The sequence below is a fragment of the Enhydra lutris genome, unplaced genomic scaffold (genome assembly GCF_002288905.1).
Source record: "Enhydra lutris kenyoni isolate GAN:26980312 unplaced genomic scaffold, ASM228890v2 scaffoldscaffold68, whole genome shotgun sequence".
NCBI lineage: Eukaryota > Metazoa > Chordata > Mammalia > Carnivora > Mustelidae > Enhydra > Enhydra lutris.
Window position 1 is genome coordinate 9863910 of NW_019154152.1, and position 19854 is coordinate 9883763.

At 36.2% G+C, this 19854-nt stretch overlaps 2 protein-coding genes across 2 annotated transcripts; both read left to right on the plus strand.

Annotated features, from left to right (window-relative positions):
* The first annotated feature begins 9466 nt into the window (after positions 1–9466).
* Positions 9467–10382, plus strand: LOC111159322 (olfactory receptor 51A4-like). Its single transcript, XM_022521726.1, is given in 2 exon segments — positions 9467–9966; positions 9968–10382. Coding segments are annotated over 2 exon segments (915 nt in total).
* A 1597-nt stretch (positions 10383–11979) lies between these two features.
* Positions 11980–12929, plus strand: LOC111159323 (olfactory receptor 51A7-like). The gene is given in 2 exon segments (XM_022521727.1): positions 11980–12592; positions 12595–12929. Coding segments are annotated over 2 exon segments (948 nt in total).
* Positions 12930–19854: the final 6925 nt, after the last annotated feature.

Here is a 19854-nt window from a genome sequence, read left to right on the forward strand (position 1 = left end):
TTCACTAATCTTAGATGATCCTAATATGTTTAAAGTTCATATTTAAATCCAGTTAGGTAACATACAGTGTTATATTAGTTTCAGGTGTACAATATAGTAATTAAACAATTCAATGCAACACCCAGTGCTCATCACAACAAGTGCCTTCCTTAACCCCCATCACCTGTTTCATTCACCACCGCTCCACCTGTCCTCTGGTAGCCATCAGTTTGTTCTCTATAGTTAAGTGTCTGTTTCTTGATTTGTCTCTCTCTTTCTCCCTTTGCTCATTTGTTGCATTTCTTAAATTCCACATATGAGTGATATCATATGGAGTTTGCCCTTCTCTGACTGACTGATTTCACTTAGGATTATACTCTCTAGCTCCATCCATATTGTTGCAAGAGGCAAGATTTCTTCTTTTTTATGGCTGAATAATAGTCATATGTATCTATATCTATATCTATATCTACATCTATTTATATCTATCTATCAATATAATGGTCATATATATAGTATACCTTTATATATTCATATATAAAATACATCTCCTTCATCCATTCTTCAATTGATGAAGTCCCAATATTTTTAATTTCTAACAAGCTCCTAGGTAAAGCCAATGCTGCTTATCTAAGGATCATACTTTCTGAGCAGTTAGAAGGCAAGAAGTTTTGAAAATATAGGGAGTATAGAGGCTGTGAATTCAATCAGAAATCTTTGAGAATGAATATTAGATTTTACATTTTGTTTTAAAAATTAGAAGCTTAGAGAAACAGGAACCCATTTCTCATCCCCTCTGTACCCATATTTTTGCCCTCTTCATCATTACAATTTTTTAGCCTGGGGCTAAAGAATCTGGCTTATTCCCAAAACCTTTAGCAGAGTATGGATTGTTTCCCAACTGCTTCTGGGTAAACTATCTGTGTGGCAAGAGAAAAACCATTTTCAAGGTATAGGAATGCATGACCTCCATTTCTGTGATTAAGGTAATGAGGTGGTGGGGGGAGAGCATTTTCCAGAGCTGGGAAATTGTTGCCTTTGTTATGACACTGGCAACTCTCCTGGGAAAGAATGACTCAGTATCTTATTCATCTGGAGGTAGAAGGAATGTTTCCAGAGCAAAACTAGACTTTGGGGTTAGACTGAGAAAAGAATTACTGGTAGAGAACATAGGGGACAATCAGAGGTGGGAACAAGGGAATTGTACAGGCTGTGAAGAGTCATCAGTATCCCTATGGCAGTACAGAGCAACAAAAATGTTTATCATCATGTTTAATTATTTAATTATTATCACTGTATATTTTCTCTCCCAAAACTATTCTTCATCACTATTTATCATTTCTGTCCAGAGAATACCATGTCATTTGTGATGCAAATGTTATTAAGATACAGAGGCTTCCTTAAATTAGTTTCCCATCTCATAGAATGTTTTGTTAATTAAAAATATAATTGTGAAGCAGTGCTCAGCCTTGTAATAAATATACATAAGTTAAACTAAGGACTAACTGGAATGAGATGTTGACCTGGGTTATAACCTGGTTTGGCCAGAGGAAATAAACAGAGGTATAACCTAGCTGTTGTATTTTAAAAAGTATTGTAGGAATAAAATAAAATATAAAATAGAATAAAATAAAATAAACAAGATAAAATAATTAAATTACATTAAATAATAAAATAAAATGAATAAAATAAAATAAAATGAATAAAATAAAATAAAATGCATAAAATAAAATATCAAAAGTATTATAGGAACTCAGGGGGAAAATCCTGGAACTTTATGTCAGTCCTTTTGGTTGGAGTATAGGTTTATACTGAGCAAATATCTTCATGGATATAAATATGTAGAGCAAGTGGGAAACAGATTATTCAGGGCTTTAAAAATGATATAAAATAATTTATATTATTTACATTTTATAAATGTACATTTATATTATGTGTTTATTCAAATAAGTATTGTTGGGTCCCCAATGTTGGGTCCCCCAATAATGGGTCCGTGATTAAAGGAGTGAGACTGATACAAAGCGAAAGTCAAGCAAAGCTTTATTTCGTGCCAAGCATCAAGAATCAAACCGACCATTCTGGGCCGCGCCTCTTACAGAGAGGGCGACCTCTCTCTGCTTCACAGACTAGCTTTTAAGGGCAAAGGCCATGTGGTTGGGCCTGGCCACGCACAGGTGGCCAATAAAATTGTAACACACAGATAAAGCTGCACAGTCATATTAGGTCACACATAAGTGACCAATTGAATTACAATTTACCCTAGTAGATATTTGAACCAGCCTATCATCTTGGTCAGAATTGGCGCCTAAAAGGTGGTAAGGTATGCGCCCCCCTACTGATTGGATGTCTCCACCTGGCCTGACCCACCCTTGTATTTGGGCTTTGTTACCTGGGACTGGTTTCCGGGACTTGTTTTTAAGTAAGTACCCTGGGGAAGGGGGGCAGGGACAGTTTAAGGGTTAAACAACAAAATGGCAGTTCAACTGGGGTGGGGCCGCTCTGGCTGAATAGGCCCTTACAGTATAATTATCAAAAAATAACCACAATAATAAGAGCAGCCAACTTCTACTAATTGTTAAATGTCACAAGCTATTTATATGAATTAGATCATTTAACCCTATTTTATGGATTAGGGAATTAAAGCTCAGAGAGTTAAACAATTTTCCCAGATTTGGAGAACTTTAACTGCCAAAACCTGCAATTTTTACCTATAAATATATACACACATACGTCCGTGCATGCACATATACATCCATATACACAAACACACACATCTTTGTGTTATAAAAATTGCACATGCTTCACCAAACAGACTGACCACAGACTCTGAGACAGCTCAGTGCTGTGGCTCCAATCCTGTTCATGCATGGTCTCAGGCACTCCTGTCTGGCTAAGGATCTAGGAGGAATTATGCCTGTCCACAACCCTAGTAAAAGGGCCATGAACCATAAACATGACTGGACTCAGAAGCAGTCTTATAACCTGGCTCTAGCCCCACTCAACCAAAGTCCCAGAGGCGGTCCTAACTGTCCAGGGACCTGGCAGAAAACCTTTACCTACCAAAACCAGTCTATAAAGACCAGAGGAGGTGACAGCTTCTTAAAATACACAGACACCAATGTAAGGCTACATGAATCATGAAGAATCAAGCAAACATGACACCAGCATAGGAAACCAGTAAAGCACCAGTAGCTAACCATAAAGAAATGAAGATCCATGAACTGCTTGAAAGAGAATTAAAAATAATCATCTTAAAGAAACTCAGATTCGGGTGCCTGGGTGGCTCAGTGGGTTAAAGCCTCTGCCTTCGGCTCAGGTCGTGATCCCAGGGTTCTGGGATCAAGACGCGCATCGGGCTCTCTGCTCAGCAGGGAGCCTGCTTCCTCCTCTCTCTCTCTCTCTCTCTCTCTGCTTGCCTCTCTGCCTACTTGTGATCTGTCTGTCAAATAAATAAATAAAATCTTTAAAAAAAATTAAAAAAAAAGAAAGTTAGCTATAAAAGAACACAGACAATTAAACAAAATCAGTAAAATAATACAAGAACAAAAAGAAATTCACTAAAGAAATAGAAACCATAAAAAAAGAATCAAAGAGAAATCCTGTGGCTGAAGAATACAATCACTGAGCTGAAAATTCAATAAAGAGCTTCAACAGCAAACTGTTTCTGACTCTGTGAGGGAATTCAAAGAGAAGTTATTTGAAATTATGCAATTAGAGGAACAAAAAGAAAAAGAAAAGTATGAAAATAGTGGAAAAGTCCTGAAAGAGTTATACAACACTACAAAGAAGCAATATAGATACTATAAAAGTCCTAGGAGAGAAAGGGGCAGAAAACTTTTTTAGATATAATGGCTGAACTTCTCAAATCTAAAAAAGTTACTGACATTCAGATTCATGAATCCCAAAGAACCATAAGTACATTAAACCCAAAGAAGTTTACATTGAGATACATTATAATTATCAAAAGTCAAACACAAAGAGAAAATTTTAAAACAGCAAGAAAAAATGAATTATTATTATTTTTTTGAATTATTATTATACAAGACAGCCCCTATAAGATTATCAGATTTCTCACCTTACAGGCTAGGAGAGAGTAGGAGCTTATATTCTAAGTACTGAGAGAGAGAGAGACAAGACAAAACTTCAAGCTAGAATGCTTTGTCCAGAAAATCTGTCCTTTAAGAATGAAAGAGAGGTAAAGACTTTCCCAAACAAGAACTAAGAGTTTGTCACCACTAAATCTGCCTTATAAGAATTGTTTCAAGTTGTTCAAATTGAAAAACTTCAAGTTAAAGAACAAATTTTCCAAGTTGAAGTTTAAGTAGAAGTGATGAAGTTCTAGAATATACGTGAGGTTCTCTGAGGTGAGGTCCGGAGCCCATGACCAAGAAAGAATTCTTGTGACATCTTTGGTGCAAAATGGTTGTTTATTAAAGCACAGGGACAGGACCCCTGGGCAGGAAGAGCTGCTGCCCCTGGTTGTGAGAGATGGCAGGTTATGTACCTTGGGGGTAGGGGAAGTAAGGAAAAGGGAGGTTTCAATAGAACTTTCATATGCTAAAGAGGACCTACAAAGATACTGGATACCAGAGACCCTGCTACCAGAGGCCTTGCTGGGGTAAAGGTTGTTTTTCCCTTTTAGCAAGCCATTAACATTAAGATAGTTGGGACATTCTTAAAGAATGTCACATTTGTCCCACCCAGGAGTGGTGGGGGTAAGGGGGAGATTACTAGGTGTCAGTCTTTTGCTTTGTCCTCAGCCAGCCTTCTGCTCCATCAGAAGAACTTCAAAGAGTTCTTCAATTTGAAAAAGAGGACATTAAACAAGTAAAAAAGTTAAGTAAAATATTTCACTAATCTTACATATAAAAAAACTCACTGCTGAAGATAAATACAAAGAGAAACAGAATACGGTAATGGTAGTGTATAAATCACTTTTAACACCAGAATACAAATTTAAGGACAAAAATAGTAAGAATAACTAATTCCACATTAGTTCTATTTCATTCTTTCCCCACAGGCTTTTAACCTCCTAGCACTCTCCAAATAAACTCTGCACCCAAATATTTACCTCAGTGTTTGATTCAAAGAGAACCCAGCCTATGACACTGTCACTAACAAAGACAAGTACCTGTGACCTAAGGGGAAAAACTATTTGCATACACATCACAATAGATGACTATATTCTTTAATATAAAAGGCACTCCCACAAACTAATAGAATTTTTTTTAAAGAGCATACTTGGCTGGCTTCTAAAAACAAACAAGAACACCAATATCATTTCTTTTACAAGGTACAAATTGCATTTATCAGCAGTAGCAAAACTGAATATGAAAACCTAATTATAGACACGAATATAAGGACATTGAAAAACAAAATGTGACACTCCTCCCAAAGAGGGGTCTGTATGTCTCCCACATACAGACTCTGTAATTGCAGGTGACAGAGGAATCAATTTTGCTTGATGCAATGAGAGAGGTCTCCTAGGGCAAGTCTCCTAGGGCATTAAACATAAATGGCTAATTCATATGCATAATGGGAATTCAGCTGAACACTGCTTGAATTAATTCATTTAAGGACTTTTATTCCTTCTGGATAGTTTCCTGAGTTCTCATCCCCAGAGGCCTTTGTTATGCTAAAAGGGAAGCCAGGTAGAAGGACTAGAATCAGACTGTCCTGAATAACCTTGTGCCTAACAACCAGGATTGGGGTGGCTTCATCCTGCATTCATTTCCTTTTTAACCTTGAAGTATAAATGCAGTGGCCTACACCTTGGTAAGTACCTAAAAACCCTCATGATCTTATCAATCAATAACATTAAGATACGTACCATTTTCCCCTGGCAAGCTATCATGATTTTTCTGTTTAATGCCTGCTTCAGTTTTAGAATATGCTTAGCATCTGAAGCTGTCCCAAGGACACCATCCTGACTACATTAAACATCGCTCTACCTTTAACTTAAATAACATGACAAACAACCTTATTTAACAACTTCCATACAAATAGTAAACTTTATTTAAACTTCATCCTTTAAGGACATCTGTATCTGCTCCTTAAACTGTATTTTTTACATTTTTGCAAAGCACAGAATTGGGTTGGGTAGGCCCTTCTGAGATGGAAACAACATACTGGAAATATTCCTGCATAGTGTTTTATTTTCCTGCAGACTCTCTAAAAATGCTACACTTTAAGTCAAATAAAATAGCCCTTCCAGAGAGGTATGTATTGTTTTTAAATATATCATCTCATTGAATTTTTTTTTAAGATTTTATTTATTTATTTGACAGAAAGAGAGAGCACGCACACAAGCAGGGCAGTGGGAGAGGGAGAAGCAGGCTCCCCACTAAGCAGGGAGCCCAGTGTGCAGCTGGGTCCCAGGACCCCTGGGATCATGACCTGAGCTGAAGGCAGACGCTTAACCCACTGAAACACCCAAGAGCCCCAGTATAGCAATTTCTAAAGATATATCTATATAGATATATGTATCTATATAGATATAGATATATATACACACACACACACATATATATAAGTAAGTTTTGGAGAAGTAGAGGTTGATAGTGAAGAATAAATAATGTGCTCATTGAAAAAGTTATTACTTCCTTTTTCTTGATTTATCAATAAATAATTTTTTATTACATTAAGAGAACTATATGTCAAAAAACAATTCCAAGTTTTCAACAACCTATGAAATTTGGGAGAAATATAATATCATTTATTATATAATCCCAAACTTCCTATGCATTTCTCTAATTGTCTATCTTCTAAACATCTCATTTTTGAGGGGAATAAATGTCACTAAAATGTTTACAGTCAACCCAAAGATGGAAGTAGTTTGGGCAGAGGAAAGTACATATAAGAAATTGGAGGTGGGGTTCAGTCCAGAAAATCCATCCAGAAGGCAATGAAAGTTTAAGAAGCAAAACAACCCAGAAAGAACTGAGGGTGGATTACAGTGATTGATGTTTGAGATCGTAGAATAGACAAATTGCAGAAAAGAAATAGTTAAGAAAAAAAAAAGAAAACATGAGTTTTTATGAGTTTTACATCATGACACAATAATGACAAAATGGTTGAAGATGTACGTAAAGATAAGAATGGAAGTACTGGGGTGCCTGGGTGGCTCAGTGGGTTAAAGCCTCTGCCTTCGGCTCAGGTCATGATCTCAGGGTCCTGGGATTGAGCCCCACATCGGGCTCTCTGCTCAGTGGGGAGCCTGCTTCCTCTTCTCTCTCTCTCTGCCTGCCTCTCTGCTTATTTGTGATCTCCCTCTGTCAAATAAATAAATAAAATCTTAAAAAAAAAAAATGGAAGTACTAAGAAATGGCCTAAATAGTTCAGATCTGAGAGACATTTTGAAATTCCTCAGGACAAAGATTGATGAAGAAGCCTGCAATTAGCTCTAGTGTGTTATTAAATAAATTAGATTAGCTCATTATTTCCAAAAAGCACATGATCAAACTATTCTCAAAAAAAAATCAACTTTTCTGAACATAAGATCTAACAGGTTATATTTTTTAAGCTGTATTGAAGTTTTGATGGAGAATTTTATTCAACATGTGGTAAGCTGAATCAGGTATGTCAATTTGTACTTTATGCCAAACATGCAGTAATAATAAATAAAATATAAATATAATAAAAAGACGGTTGTCATGCTCCTTAGATAGACAAATAGATAGAAAATACATGATAGATAGATAACAGATACTTAGACGATGAGGATAGATAGATAGATGATAGATAGATAATGAGATGCCATGTAAAAACATATAATTGTGTTGAAGTTGAATCCACAGACCTATGTGGCTGCTGGTCTAGAAGCATATGGGTGATTGGCAGCTCAGCACCTGCATGGGACTCAGCATGATAGTGCTCTGTATTTGACAAGGGACCAATATAAGTTACCCTGCTTGGTACATGAAGCTGTTAATCCATGTGGGGAGTGGAAATAGGTGTTGTCACAGCCCAAGTCTACTCCCCATAACAAGCCAAGTCTTGAGATAGTTGGTGAGTGTTGGTAGGTGGGAATGGGAAGGGCAAAACTGTACTCAGCTCTCATTTGGAGCAATATCCTTTTACCGTTATAAAAAGAACAGTTGACAAACAAGGAAGGAAGGGTCAACCACTACATCTAATCATGGGGCATAAACAAAATAAATCATCAAATGAACAAGGAAATTTTCACTCAAGTTGAGATTACAAGTAAAATTCTAAAACATATATGAAGACTAACACTGATAAAGAAACTACAATTTCAATACTCACTGATGAAAAAAGAAAAACTAACACAATTTAAAAGGAGTTTTGAAGCAGGCATGCTTAAGATCCTCAAAACTTGAAGGCAGAATAATAACAATAAAATTAATGAAAAATTATGAGGGCATAGGTAGATATAAATTGAAAATAAAAATATAAATTGGAAAAGAAAAATAGAGTAATGAAATAAAACTCAATAGTAGAATACATTTCAGAGCAGCCACAAATGAAAACAGAATTAGTAAATAAGAGAGTACTACTGAAGAATGCATCAAAATGCAACAACAACAACAAAAAAGCAACAAAAATAAATGAAGAGTTTGAAGTTATGAAGTAATCTAACTAGGAAGTTAGATTGAGAAGGTTCAACATGTTCCAGCTAGATAAATTGCTTAGTAGGCAATGTTGAAAATTATAATGGCAGAAGATTATTTATCAAAATTTAAAAAAAATACATAACTTTTCAGATTTAAAATGTTACAAGCAGAGTAAGTTCATTATGATCTCCACCTGTGTATTGCGTGTGGCACTACAGAACATCAGTGATAATAAGAACAGCCTAAAGACAAGAGAAGAAGATCCTAAGAAAAGGGAATGAGAGAACATGTGCCAGCAAGATATAGATGCACATGAGGAAGTCAGTTGAGGAGTGTCTACTGAAGGATTTCTTTACAGAAGTGCATACATGGTTAAGGGGGCAAAAGAAGATGATGAGGCACTCAGGGATCATGGTAGGAAAGGAGGATACAAAAAGATAATGGCCGGCACAGACAGGATTGTATGGGCTTCTATAACAAAAACCTGCAGTATTCCTCTATTGTCTCTGAATTTTATGTAAATTAATTGAAATTTTAACAGTATGTAAGTTATAATATTTACATTAAAATATTTACATTAAAAAGTGAAAGTATCAAGTTCCCAAATTGGAAAAGAGGCACATGTATAATTATCTTAATTGACAAATCAGCCCTTTTATAGAACTTATACCTATTATAACTTGTATCTGTTATAAGATTCAATTTTGATATGAATTTGTTTTCCTTTTCTCTCAGTTTTTGTTTTCAGTTGGATATTGATAACTTCTTTCCCTATCTTTCTCCATTTAGGCTTATAATTAAGAATTATGTGCATATCACTTGGATTCATAAAAATCTCTATGACTGCAACTGGATAGAGTCAGGCGTCTGAGCCTCTCCCAAGCCTTTCATCTTGATTCCCTCATCTACCAGGCATGTCCACCTTCAACACCTCTGAAACTGAAATCTCTACCTTCTACTTGATTGGGATCCCAGGGATGGCACGTGCCAACATTTGGGTCTCCATCCCTATTTGCTTCATGTACCTCATTGCCATCCTGGGGAACTGTACCATTCTGATTTTCATAAAATCAGAGCCATCTCTGCATGAACCCATGTACTACTTTCTTTCCATGTTGGCTCTCTCTGACCTAGGACTGTCCCTCTCTTCTCTCCCTACCATGATAAGGATATTCTTGTTCAATGCTCCAGGAATTTCCCCCAATGCCTGCTTTGCCCAGGAGGTTTTCATTCATGAATTCTCAGCTATGGAGTCATCAATTCTTCTCATCATGTCCCTTGATCACTTTATTGCCATCACCACCCTCAGATACACCTCCATCCTGACCAGTGCCAGAGTCACCAAAATTGGACTTGCTTTTTCTTTGAAAAATGTTTTGTTGATCCTCCCTTACCCTTTCACTCTAAAACATCTAAGCCCATTCCTACTGCCTCCATCAGGATGTCATGAAGCTGGCCTGCTCTGACAACAAGATCTATGTCATCTATGGCTTATTTGTGGCTGTCACAGGCATCCTAGACTTAACATTTATTTTCATATCCTACATGATGATACTGAAAGCTGTATTGAGCATAGCATTACAGAAGCAAAGGCTCAAGGTCCTCTATATCTGTGTTTCCCCCATCTGTGCTGTGCTCATTTTCTATGTTCCCATTATCTCCCTAGCTGTTATCTACCGCTTTGCCAAACATAGGCCCCCAATCATTAAGATCCTCGTGGCTGTTGTTTTCCTATTGGTACTACCATTGATGAACCCCATTGTATATGGTGTGAAAAGCCAACAGATAAGAAATATAGTTTTAGGGAAGCTGTGTGAGAAACATAGCTGACAGGGATGCTTGACCACATTGAAAACTCAATAAGTACATGACACAGAACAAGCAGAACAAATCAGTAAGGAATCACATCATATATTAATTGCTTTACAATATCATCTTTCAACACGCTTACTAAGATTGAAGAATCAGTCTTACAAATATATTGGTTTAGGATTTCGGATTAGGGCTCATATATAAACATAACATGTATTCTAATGTTCCATTTTCACCCAGCTTGCTTTAACCAGCCTTATGAGCATAATATATGCTTACCATTATCGTACTTAAAGTTATTCTATACATTTACTTGAGAATTAACAGTGTACATTTACATGGATATTGATCAGAAATGACAGAGGATTTCCTCTTCATTTAAAGTAGCCCTCTTCAACTCATAGTTTTCACTTTTATGAAATATGCTTATGCTCTCAGGAATGAAAATTGAAATGGGCAGGAATATGTACATGCATGAGACCAATAAAACAAACAAATATATACCTATGCAGAGTTTACAAAAACATAAGAGAATTTAAGCCATTTGCCCATTTCATTTATTTCAATATTTCCTTCTTGAGCATTAAAATATCACGTCTATGTTATGCAGGATAGGAAGTTTCCTGTCTTCCAGGTTTCTATGGGAGTTCTACCTAATGCCATTAACTCATTATACTGTATATGATTTGTCTTTCTCCCATGCAAGAATGTAAACCCTGATTAAGACTAATTTTCAAAAAAGGTAAAATTACAGCTCTCTCAAAGACATAAAATGAACATCCATTAGAGATCTAATTTAATTCATCATTTTTTGTAGTTTCGACGCCCAGCATGGAGCTCAGAGTGGGGCGTGAACTCATAACCCTGAGATCATTACCTGAACTGAGATCAAGAGTTGAACACTTAACCAACTGAGCCACCCAGGGGCCCCCAATTAAACTTACTTTTAATGAAAGAACCAGGCAAATGATACAGCCAGTTCAAAGGAGACCCCATATAAAAGGTACCTTTATAGACAGGAATATTGACATTAATTTGCAAATGAGTACAGTCTCTTCTACTTTGTGGGACACATGCCTATTGACCGTCTATCAGATAGAATTTATTTACAGGTCTACTTACATGAAATATTTGGTTTACTATTAGTATCTAAAACTTTCAGAGTTGGAAAATAGCTCAAAGGGATTGAAAACTCCAAGTCCCAATATTCAGAATCAAATAACCCATAAGAATGTGTTCTAAACAATGTAGTTTTCCACTGAAACACAGATTTTCCCCTACAGTCTCCCCCATTTTATTTTATTATTTTTTAAAGATTTTATTTATTTGAAAGACAGAGATCACAAGTAGGCAGAGAGACAGGCAGAGAGAGAGGAGGAAGCAGGCTCCCTGCAGAGCAGAGAGCCCAATGCGGGGCTCGATCCCAGGACCCTGGGATCATGACCTGAGCCGAAGGCAGAGGCTTAACCCACTGAGCCACCCAGGCGCCCCTAGTCTGAGAATTCTTTTACAAAAAAGCTGCAATCCCAAGATTTATACCAATGTTTAAAGCATACACTGAACTAATCTATTCATGCCATATCCTGATGCCCTCACATTCCTATACACAAATTAAATGATCTCCTCACATTCATTCCTTAATACCTCGGAAGTGGGAATCTCTACCTTCTTTCTCATTGGGATTCCAGGGATGGAGCATGCTCACATTTGGGTCTCCATCCCCATTTGCTTCATGTACCTCCTTGCTATCTTGGGGAACTGCACCATCCTCTTTTTCATAAAAACAGAGACCTCTCTGCATGAGCCTATGTATTATTTTCTCTCCATGCTGGCCTTTTCCGACCTGGGGCTGTCCATCTCCTCCCTTCCAACCATGCTGAGAATCTTCTTATTCAATGCCATTGGAATTTCTCCTGATGCCTGCTTTGCCCAAGAGTTCTTCATTCATGGATTCTTAGCTATGGAGTCATCAGTACTTTTCGTCATGCCCATCGATTGCTTGATAGCCATCTACAGTCCTCTCAGATACATCTCCATCCTGACCAGTGCCAGAGTCACTAAAATTGGCCTCTTGTTTGCTGCTTTATGTATTATGTTTGTTCTCCCTTTCCCCTTTCTTCTAAAGAGACTGAAATTCTGTAGGAAAATCCTTCTATCCTACTCCTATTACCTCTACCAGGATGTCATGAAGCTGGCCTGTTCTGACAACAAGGTCAATGTCATCTACGGACTGTAGCTCTTACATCTTTATTGTATTTGGTATGCATTTCTGTATCTTACATGTTGATCTTAAAAATTGTTCTGGGCATTGCCTCACATAAGGGCTGCCTCAAGGTCCTCAACACTTGCATCTCCCATATCTGTGCTGTGTTCATCTTCTATGTACCTATTGTCACCTTGGCCACCCTTCACTGCTTTGCCAAAAATGTTTCCCCAGTTGTTAGAGTTGTCATAGCTGATATCTTCCTTCTTGTTCCCCCTCTAATGAATCCCATTGTGTACTCTCTGAAGAGTCAGCAGATTAGAAATCTGATCCAGGCAAAACTATGTGAGAAACAATGTTGACGAGCAATTTCTGTCACAATGAAAGCTCAACTCAGCAGTTTTGGAACAGCTATAGAAACCTGAAGATGGTAATGACAGGAAAGAGACTGAACACAAAGAGACACACTGCTTGTACTCAGAGGACCCAGCAAATATCTAGCTATTGATTTAATTAAACAGCAACACAATCTAGAGTAGATGTTTTAGGAGTCAGGATTGGGGTTCTTATCTTCCTGTAGCTAAGTGTCCCATCTCCTTTCTGATTTTTATCTCTCTGTACAACCAGCTGACTATCAACCTTAGCCATACAGGAGCAGTCCTAATTAGATTTAAAAGATTTTTAAAATATCGTTCTAAACAAAAATAGAAAAAGGTAAAATAACATGTTCATGGCTTTCATTATCTTAGGCATGATTATGACTAAAATGTGCCAAGCACACATACTCACCCATACACAGACTCAGCATCTCCTGAACATCTAGTGTGTATATGTGTGTGTTCCTGTCACCAGCAATTTATGTAAACTATTAAAAATTCCTCTGTCCTATAGTAGTGTGAGATATGTTTGGAGATACAAGGTTCACATACATAAAATGATTTAAATTAAAAGTAAAAATAGATATATAAATATTTAATATTTCACTAATTATATATATTTTTAAAGATTTTACTTATTTATTTGACAGACAGATCACAAGTAGGCAGAGAGGCGGACAGAGAGAGAGGAGGAAGCAGGCTCCCCACGGAGCAGAGAGCCTGATGCCAGTCTCTATCCCAGATGGGATCATGACCTGAACCGAAGGCAGAGGCTTTAACCCACTGAGCCACTCAGGTGCCCCTACTCATTTATATTTTAAATGCTTTGCACAAATTACTTCCTTTGAATATATATTGGGTTAGCTATTCTTCATCCAAATCTGTATAACATTATTTACTACTGCTATGATGTTAAGCAACAGTATTTTTTTGTCTATTTCCTTAATCAATGTGCAAGTGATTTAAGAAGCAATTTAACTTTTGTCTTTGTCAGTACTGAGCAAAGTACCTGGAATATCCTATTCATGTTTATGTAAATATTTCATAATTATGAACAAATTTTCTATTTGACAAGACCCTGCTGTGGGATCTAGATGATTTATCTGTCCTAGATTGTTTTCATACAAATACATATGTTAGAAAAATATGCACACATTTTCAAGTAGAAGAGGCAGTATTTTTTAGCCTTAGAAATCACTTTAATAAGAGATGTATGATAAATCATTAAAAAGCAAATGTAGATTTTTTTTTATGTCTATCAGGGTTCTTATTTGGAAGTGTGTTTTCACCATTTCTAGGCATTTATGAAGGATATGCATGCTTGCTCTAGAGGTTCTAGTTCCATCCATGTCATTGCAAATGGCAAGATTTCATTTCTTTTGATGGCTGAGTAATATTCCATTATATATATGCACATATATACCACATCCTCTAACAGACACATGAAAAAATGCTCAATATCATTCAGGATGAGGAAAATAAAAATCCAAAACCACAGTGAGATACCTCACACCAGTCAGAATGGCTAAAATTAACAACTCAGTAAATGACAGATGTTGGCGAGGATGTAGAGAAAGGGGAATCCTCTTACACTGTTGGTGGGAATGAAAACTGTTGCAGCCACTCTGGAAAACACTATGGAGGTTCCTCAAAATGTTGAAAACAGAGCTAATCTACAACCCAGCAATTGCATTACTAGTTATTTATCCCAAGGATACAAATATAGTGATTCGAAGGGGCATATGCACCCCATGTTTATAGAAGCAATGTCCACAATAGCCATACCATGGAAACAGCTAGATGACCATAGACAGATGAATGGAAAAAGATGTGGTATATATATGCAATCTATTTTTTTTAAACATTTTATTTATTGAGAGAGAGACAGTAAGAGCATGAACAAGGAGAAGGTCAGAGGGAGAAGCAGACTCCCCGTGGAGCTGGGAGCCCGATTTGGAACTCAATTCCAGGACTCCAGGATCATGACCTGAGCTGAAGGCAGTTGCTTAACCAAATGAACCACCCAGGCACCCCTATATGCAATCTATTTTTAATAAACTTTGTAAGTATATAAAAATATTTCATGATTTTAATCAGCCTTGGAAGATATGAATAGAATGTATGATAGTAAATCCAAAGAATTAATCTATGTCTGGGAAACCCTACTAATGTAGAGCTAGAAAAGAAAATAAAAGCAAAGTAAATAGCTCTTGGAAATCATTTTAAAAATGAAGTAATCTTAAAAAAAAAAAAAAGAAGAAGTAATCTAGGTATCACAATCCTAGATTCCAAGATATACTACAAAGCTGTAGTAATCAAAACAGTATGGTATAGGCACACAAAAACATACACTTAAGTTAATGGAATGGAATAAAGAGCCCAGAAATAAATCCATGTTTCTATAGTCAGTTAATACAATAACAGAGGCAAGAATATGCAATGAGAAAAAGATAGTCTCTTCAACAAGTGGATGCTGGGAAAACCAAAAAGTGACATGCAAAAGAATGAAATTGGGCCATTTTCTTACACCAGACACAAAAATAAACCCAAAATGCGTTAAAGACCTAAATGTCAGATGTGAAACCAAAAAATTCCTAGAAGGAAACATAGGCTGTAACTTCTTTTATATCAGCTGTAGAAACATTTTTCTAGATCTGTCTTCTAGCAAGGGAAATAAAAGCAAAATTAAACTGGTAGATCCTACTCCAAAATAAGAAGAGCTTGTACAGTGAAAGAAATATCAATAAAATAAAAAGGAAATGTACTGAATAGGAGAAGATATTTGTAAATTACATATATTATAAGGGCTTAATAGATAAAATCTGTAAAGAACTCATACAACGCAACTCCTAAAAGACAAATAACCTAATTAAAAATGGCCAGAAAACCTGAAGAGACATTTTTCTAAAGAAGATATACAAATGGTCAAGAGACATGTCAGAAGTGCAGCATTACTAATCATCAGGGAAATGCAAATCAAAACCACCATCAGGCATCACCTTACATCCACCAAAATAACTAAAATCAAAAAGACAAGAAATGACAAGTGTTATGAGGATGTGGAGAAAAAGGAACCCTCAGGCACTATTACTGGGAATGCAAACTGATGCAGCCACTGTGGAAACAGTACAAAGGTTCTTCAAGAAATTAAAAATACAATTACCATATAACCCAGTAATTCCGCTGCTGGATATTTATCCAAAGTAAACAAAAATACCAGTGTGAAAAGATATATGTAACCCTATGTTTATTGCAGCATCATTTACAATATGATAAGCAAGAGATAGTGTGTATATATATTTGCAACAAATACAATGCTAAGCGAAATAAATCAGAGAAAGAGAAATACCATATGATTCCACTCATAAGTAGAATTTAGGAAACAAAACAAATGAATAAATATTTTTTAAAGAGATAAAACCAAAACAACACAGCAACAGCAACAACAAAACCCACAGATTCTTAAATACACAGAACAAACTGGTCATTACCAGAGGGGAAGTAGATAGGGGGATGACTAAAATAGATAAAGGGCATTAAGAGTACACTTATCTTGGGGCGCCTGGGTGGCTCAGTGGGTTAAAGCCTCTGCCTTTGGCTCAGGTCATGATCTCAGGGTCCTGGGATCGAGCCCCGCATCGGGCTCCCAGCTCCATGGGGAGTCTGCTTCCTCCTCTCTCTCTCTCTGCCTGCTTGTCTGCCTACTTGTGATCTGTCTGTCAAATAAATAAATAAAATCTTTTAAAAAGAAAGAGTACACTTATCTTGATAAGCATGTTTTTTTAGAATTTAGTTGTAAAAACGAGAGTAATCTCATGTGTATATAGGACACTCATCAGATCTATGGGATCTCAGTGAAAGTTCCCTACTGAATTTAAACCTAATTCTAATACTAATACCATTACTCCACACTCAACCTTGAAAATCAAAAAGCTTACTTTGATGAGATACACACTCCATTACAAGTGACAACAAACCAAATAATATTACTAAAACATTCTTAGATAAGATATTATAACATCCTACAGATACAGAGTGAAACAAGTAGGACTCTAGGGAGCTAGAGCAAATTTCAGTGCAGGAAAGAGGTTGTTAGCACCACCAACTCTCACTGTCTTCACTTCTTTTTTCTACTTTGTCAGTGTTCTCAATGGAGCTAACCCATATGCTATGGTAAGTGGTCATGAGCTGAATGAACAGGCAGTGAGGACACTTCTTACATCTCATCTAACAGAGGAGAGAGAGCTTTCACTATCAGATCCTTTTAAAGATCCAGGGAGAAGATTGAATATAGCTTTCTTATTCTCCTAAAGAGAATGGACACTATATCCAAGGAGATGAGTTTAATGCCAATGGCAAAATTAATCATGGCAAATGTACTTAATAATAATTGTGAATCATTATGGAAAAATAAAGTCATCTTTGGAAAGTTATGCTTAAGAATAGAGACAGGCAGCCAGGTGTGTGCTATCTTAACTGATAGCACCTACACAAGACCCATGAAAGCACACTTCCTGAATATAACTGAAGTTATATCTTTGTTTTCAAATATTCTTTCTTAATAAATGAACTTTACCTGTACGTTTCCATTGAGCAATTGCTTAACCTGCAGTCCATCTGTTTGATATGCATATTTTTATTCACATTTGATACATAGGACCAAGAGGAACTTCAACTAATCTGTAATGCCTTTTTTTATATATATATATAAGAAAAAATGCTTCAGGGACATCTGGAAGGTTCAGTCAGTTAATCCTCTGCCTTTAACTCAGGTCATGATCCCAGGATCCTGGGATCAAGTCCTGCATTAGGCTCCTTGCTCAGCAGAGAGACTGCTTCTCCCTCTGGTTGCAGCTCCCTCTGCTTATGCTCTCTCTCTCTCAAATAAATAAAATGAAATCTTAAAAAAATGCTTCAAATCTGTATGACCAAATATTAATAATTATGATATATACACATAATTCACCCTATTGTGTCATAATATTCCATATTTGAAATATTTTTATATGCAAATAAAACTTTCAAAATAATATATAAATGACACATGCAAAAATATAAATAATGCCAACTTACACAGTAAAAATTCATATGAATAGATGTTACATTTACCAAAGCACTATCCTTTTACTCCATAGCAAGCATAGCCAAATGGGAAAGATACTAAAAATACTAAAGTTAAAAATAGTATATGATTTAAGATGCCATTTTTTTTTTTACAATTCAATTCATTCATTCATTTATTCCACATTTACTAACCTATCACATGCCATTCAATGTGTTAGAGACTGCTCATACAAAAATAGCCATTATAGATATGACAACTGCCATGTTGTAGCTTGTTAATATTGTCATAGGACAAATGGAATCTGTCTCCAAAGTTGGGCAATAATCCAAAAACAGAGAACACCACCACTGCAATTGTGACACACACACATATACATACAATGATAATAAAAACCCAGATACATTCTACCATTTCCTTTATGAGAAGGAATCAGAAAGTGTAGAGAAAAACCAAGAGTTAAAGGTAGAGATTCTGACAACATGGCCAAGAGAACTTATTTCCAAGGAGGATGAAAACAATAGGACATGGGTAAAATAAAAAAACTCATAAAGTTCAAGAGAGATTATTATAGTGGATTATGGTAATATTCTGTTATACTTTCTCTCTTTGATCAACTCAGTATTAGCCTCTATCCAAGACTATATATTAATGTATACATTATATATATTTATAATGGAGGTAAATAAATATATACGTGTGTGTGTGTGTGTGTGTGTGTGTGTGTGTGTGTGTGTGTATTGCTTCAAGAACATTTTCTCTGGAATCCTTAAATATTTTTCCTTTTCTTTGTTATAAAGGTCAATAAATGTGAGGTTACATGTTCCATATAATTCCCCAGAATTGACTAATAGTTTAGAATAAATAAAAAAACTGTAAGATTCTATCATCCATTCAATCCATAACTCCACAAATATTGACCATCCTCATTGAATGAAATGTGTTCAGTTATCAGGCATCCAACGGACCTGAGTTCCTACCGTACCTCTACCATATAACCTTTATATGATCTAGGAGAGACAAGCTGACCCCCTTGAGAAATATTTTCTTCATCAGTAAAATGAAGATAATAACTGTATTGTCATTATCGAAAGATTCAGGGCCTCAAAATCACCATCTAGTAATGAATGAAAGTCAATAAGTTGAAGAAATTAAATTCTCAATAAATGTTGGCTATTACTATGAATAAGATGTGAGAGTGAAGAAATTAAAGGGATCAAATTTGAAGTTCATATAATATTAAGCATAAAGGCTTATTATGGAGATGGGTCCCTAAGAAGAGGTCAGAATTGGAAAAGGAGAAATTGAAGTCTATTGGAAGTTGATTTTAATGGATATTTATATTCATTTTATTAAGTGAAGTTGATTTTAAGGGATATTTAGCTAGTGATGTCTGGGAATAAATATGTAGAAGGGTGGATCCAGGCTTCAGGATTTAAGCCTAGGCTAAAAATGTATATCACAAGGTGTTTGTCTTACACCATTTCCTTGAATGAGCAGATTCAACTCACAGCATTTCTGTTTTCACTCTGTTCAGAGCAGAGTAGTATCTGAGCCAAATAAATACCCAACGGAAGTGTCAGAGACTTTGCATGGGATTTACCGTGTCTTTACCACCCCTCGTTATTAAGAAACTCTCTCTAACCAAAATGGTCCCTAATTTAAAGTCTAGATACTTCTTTCATTTCTTTGGTATTAACCATTTCTGTGGATTTACTGCATCTGCACATTTATTCTTATTCTCAACAGATTCATCCTGGCTGCAATCCCCCCAGGATTCAATGTCCCTTGGGATATCGAGACAAGCCTTTGTATATAAGGAGGCACCTTTGGTGACAGACTAAGCAT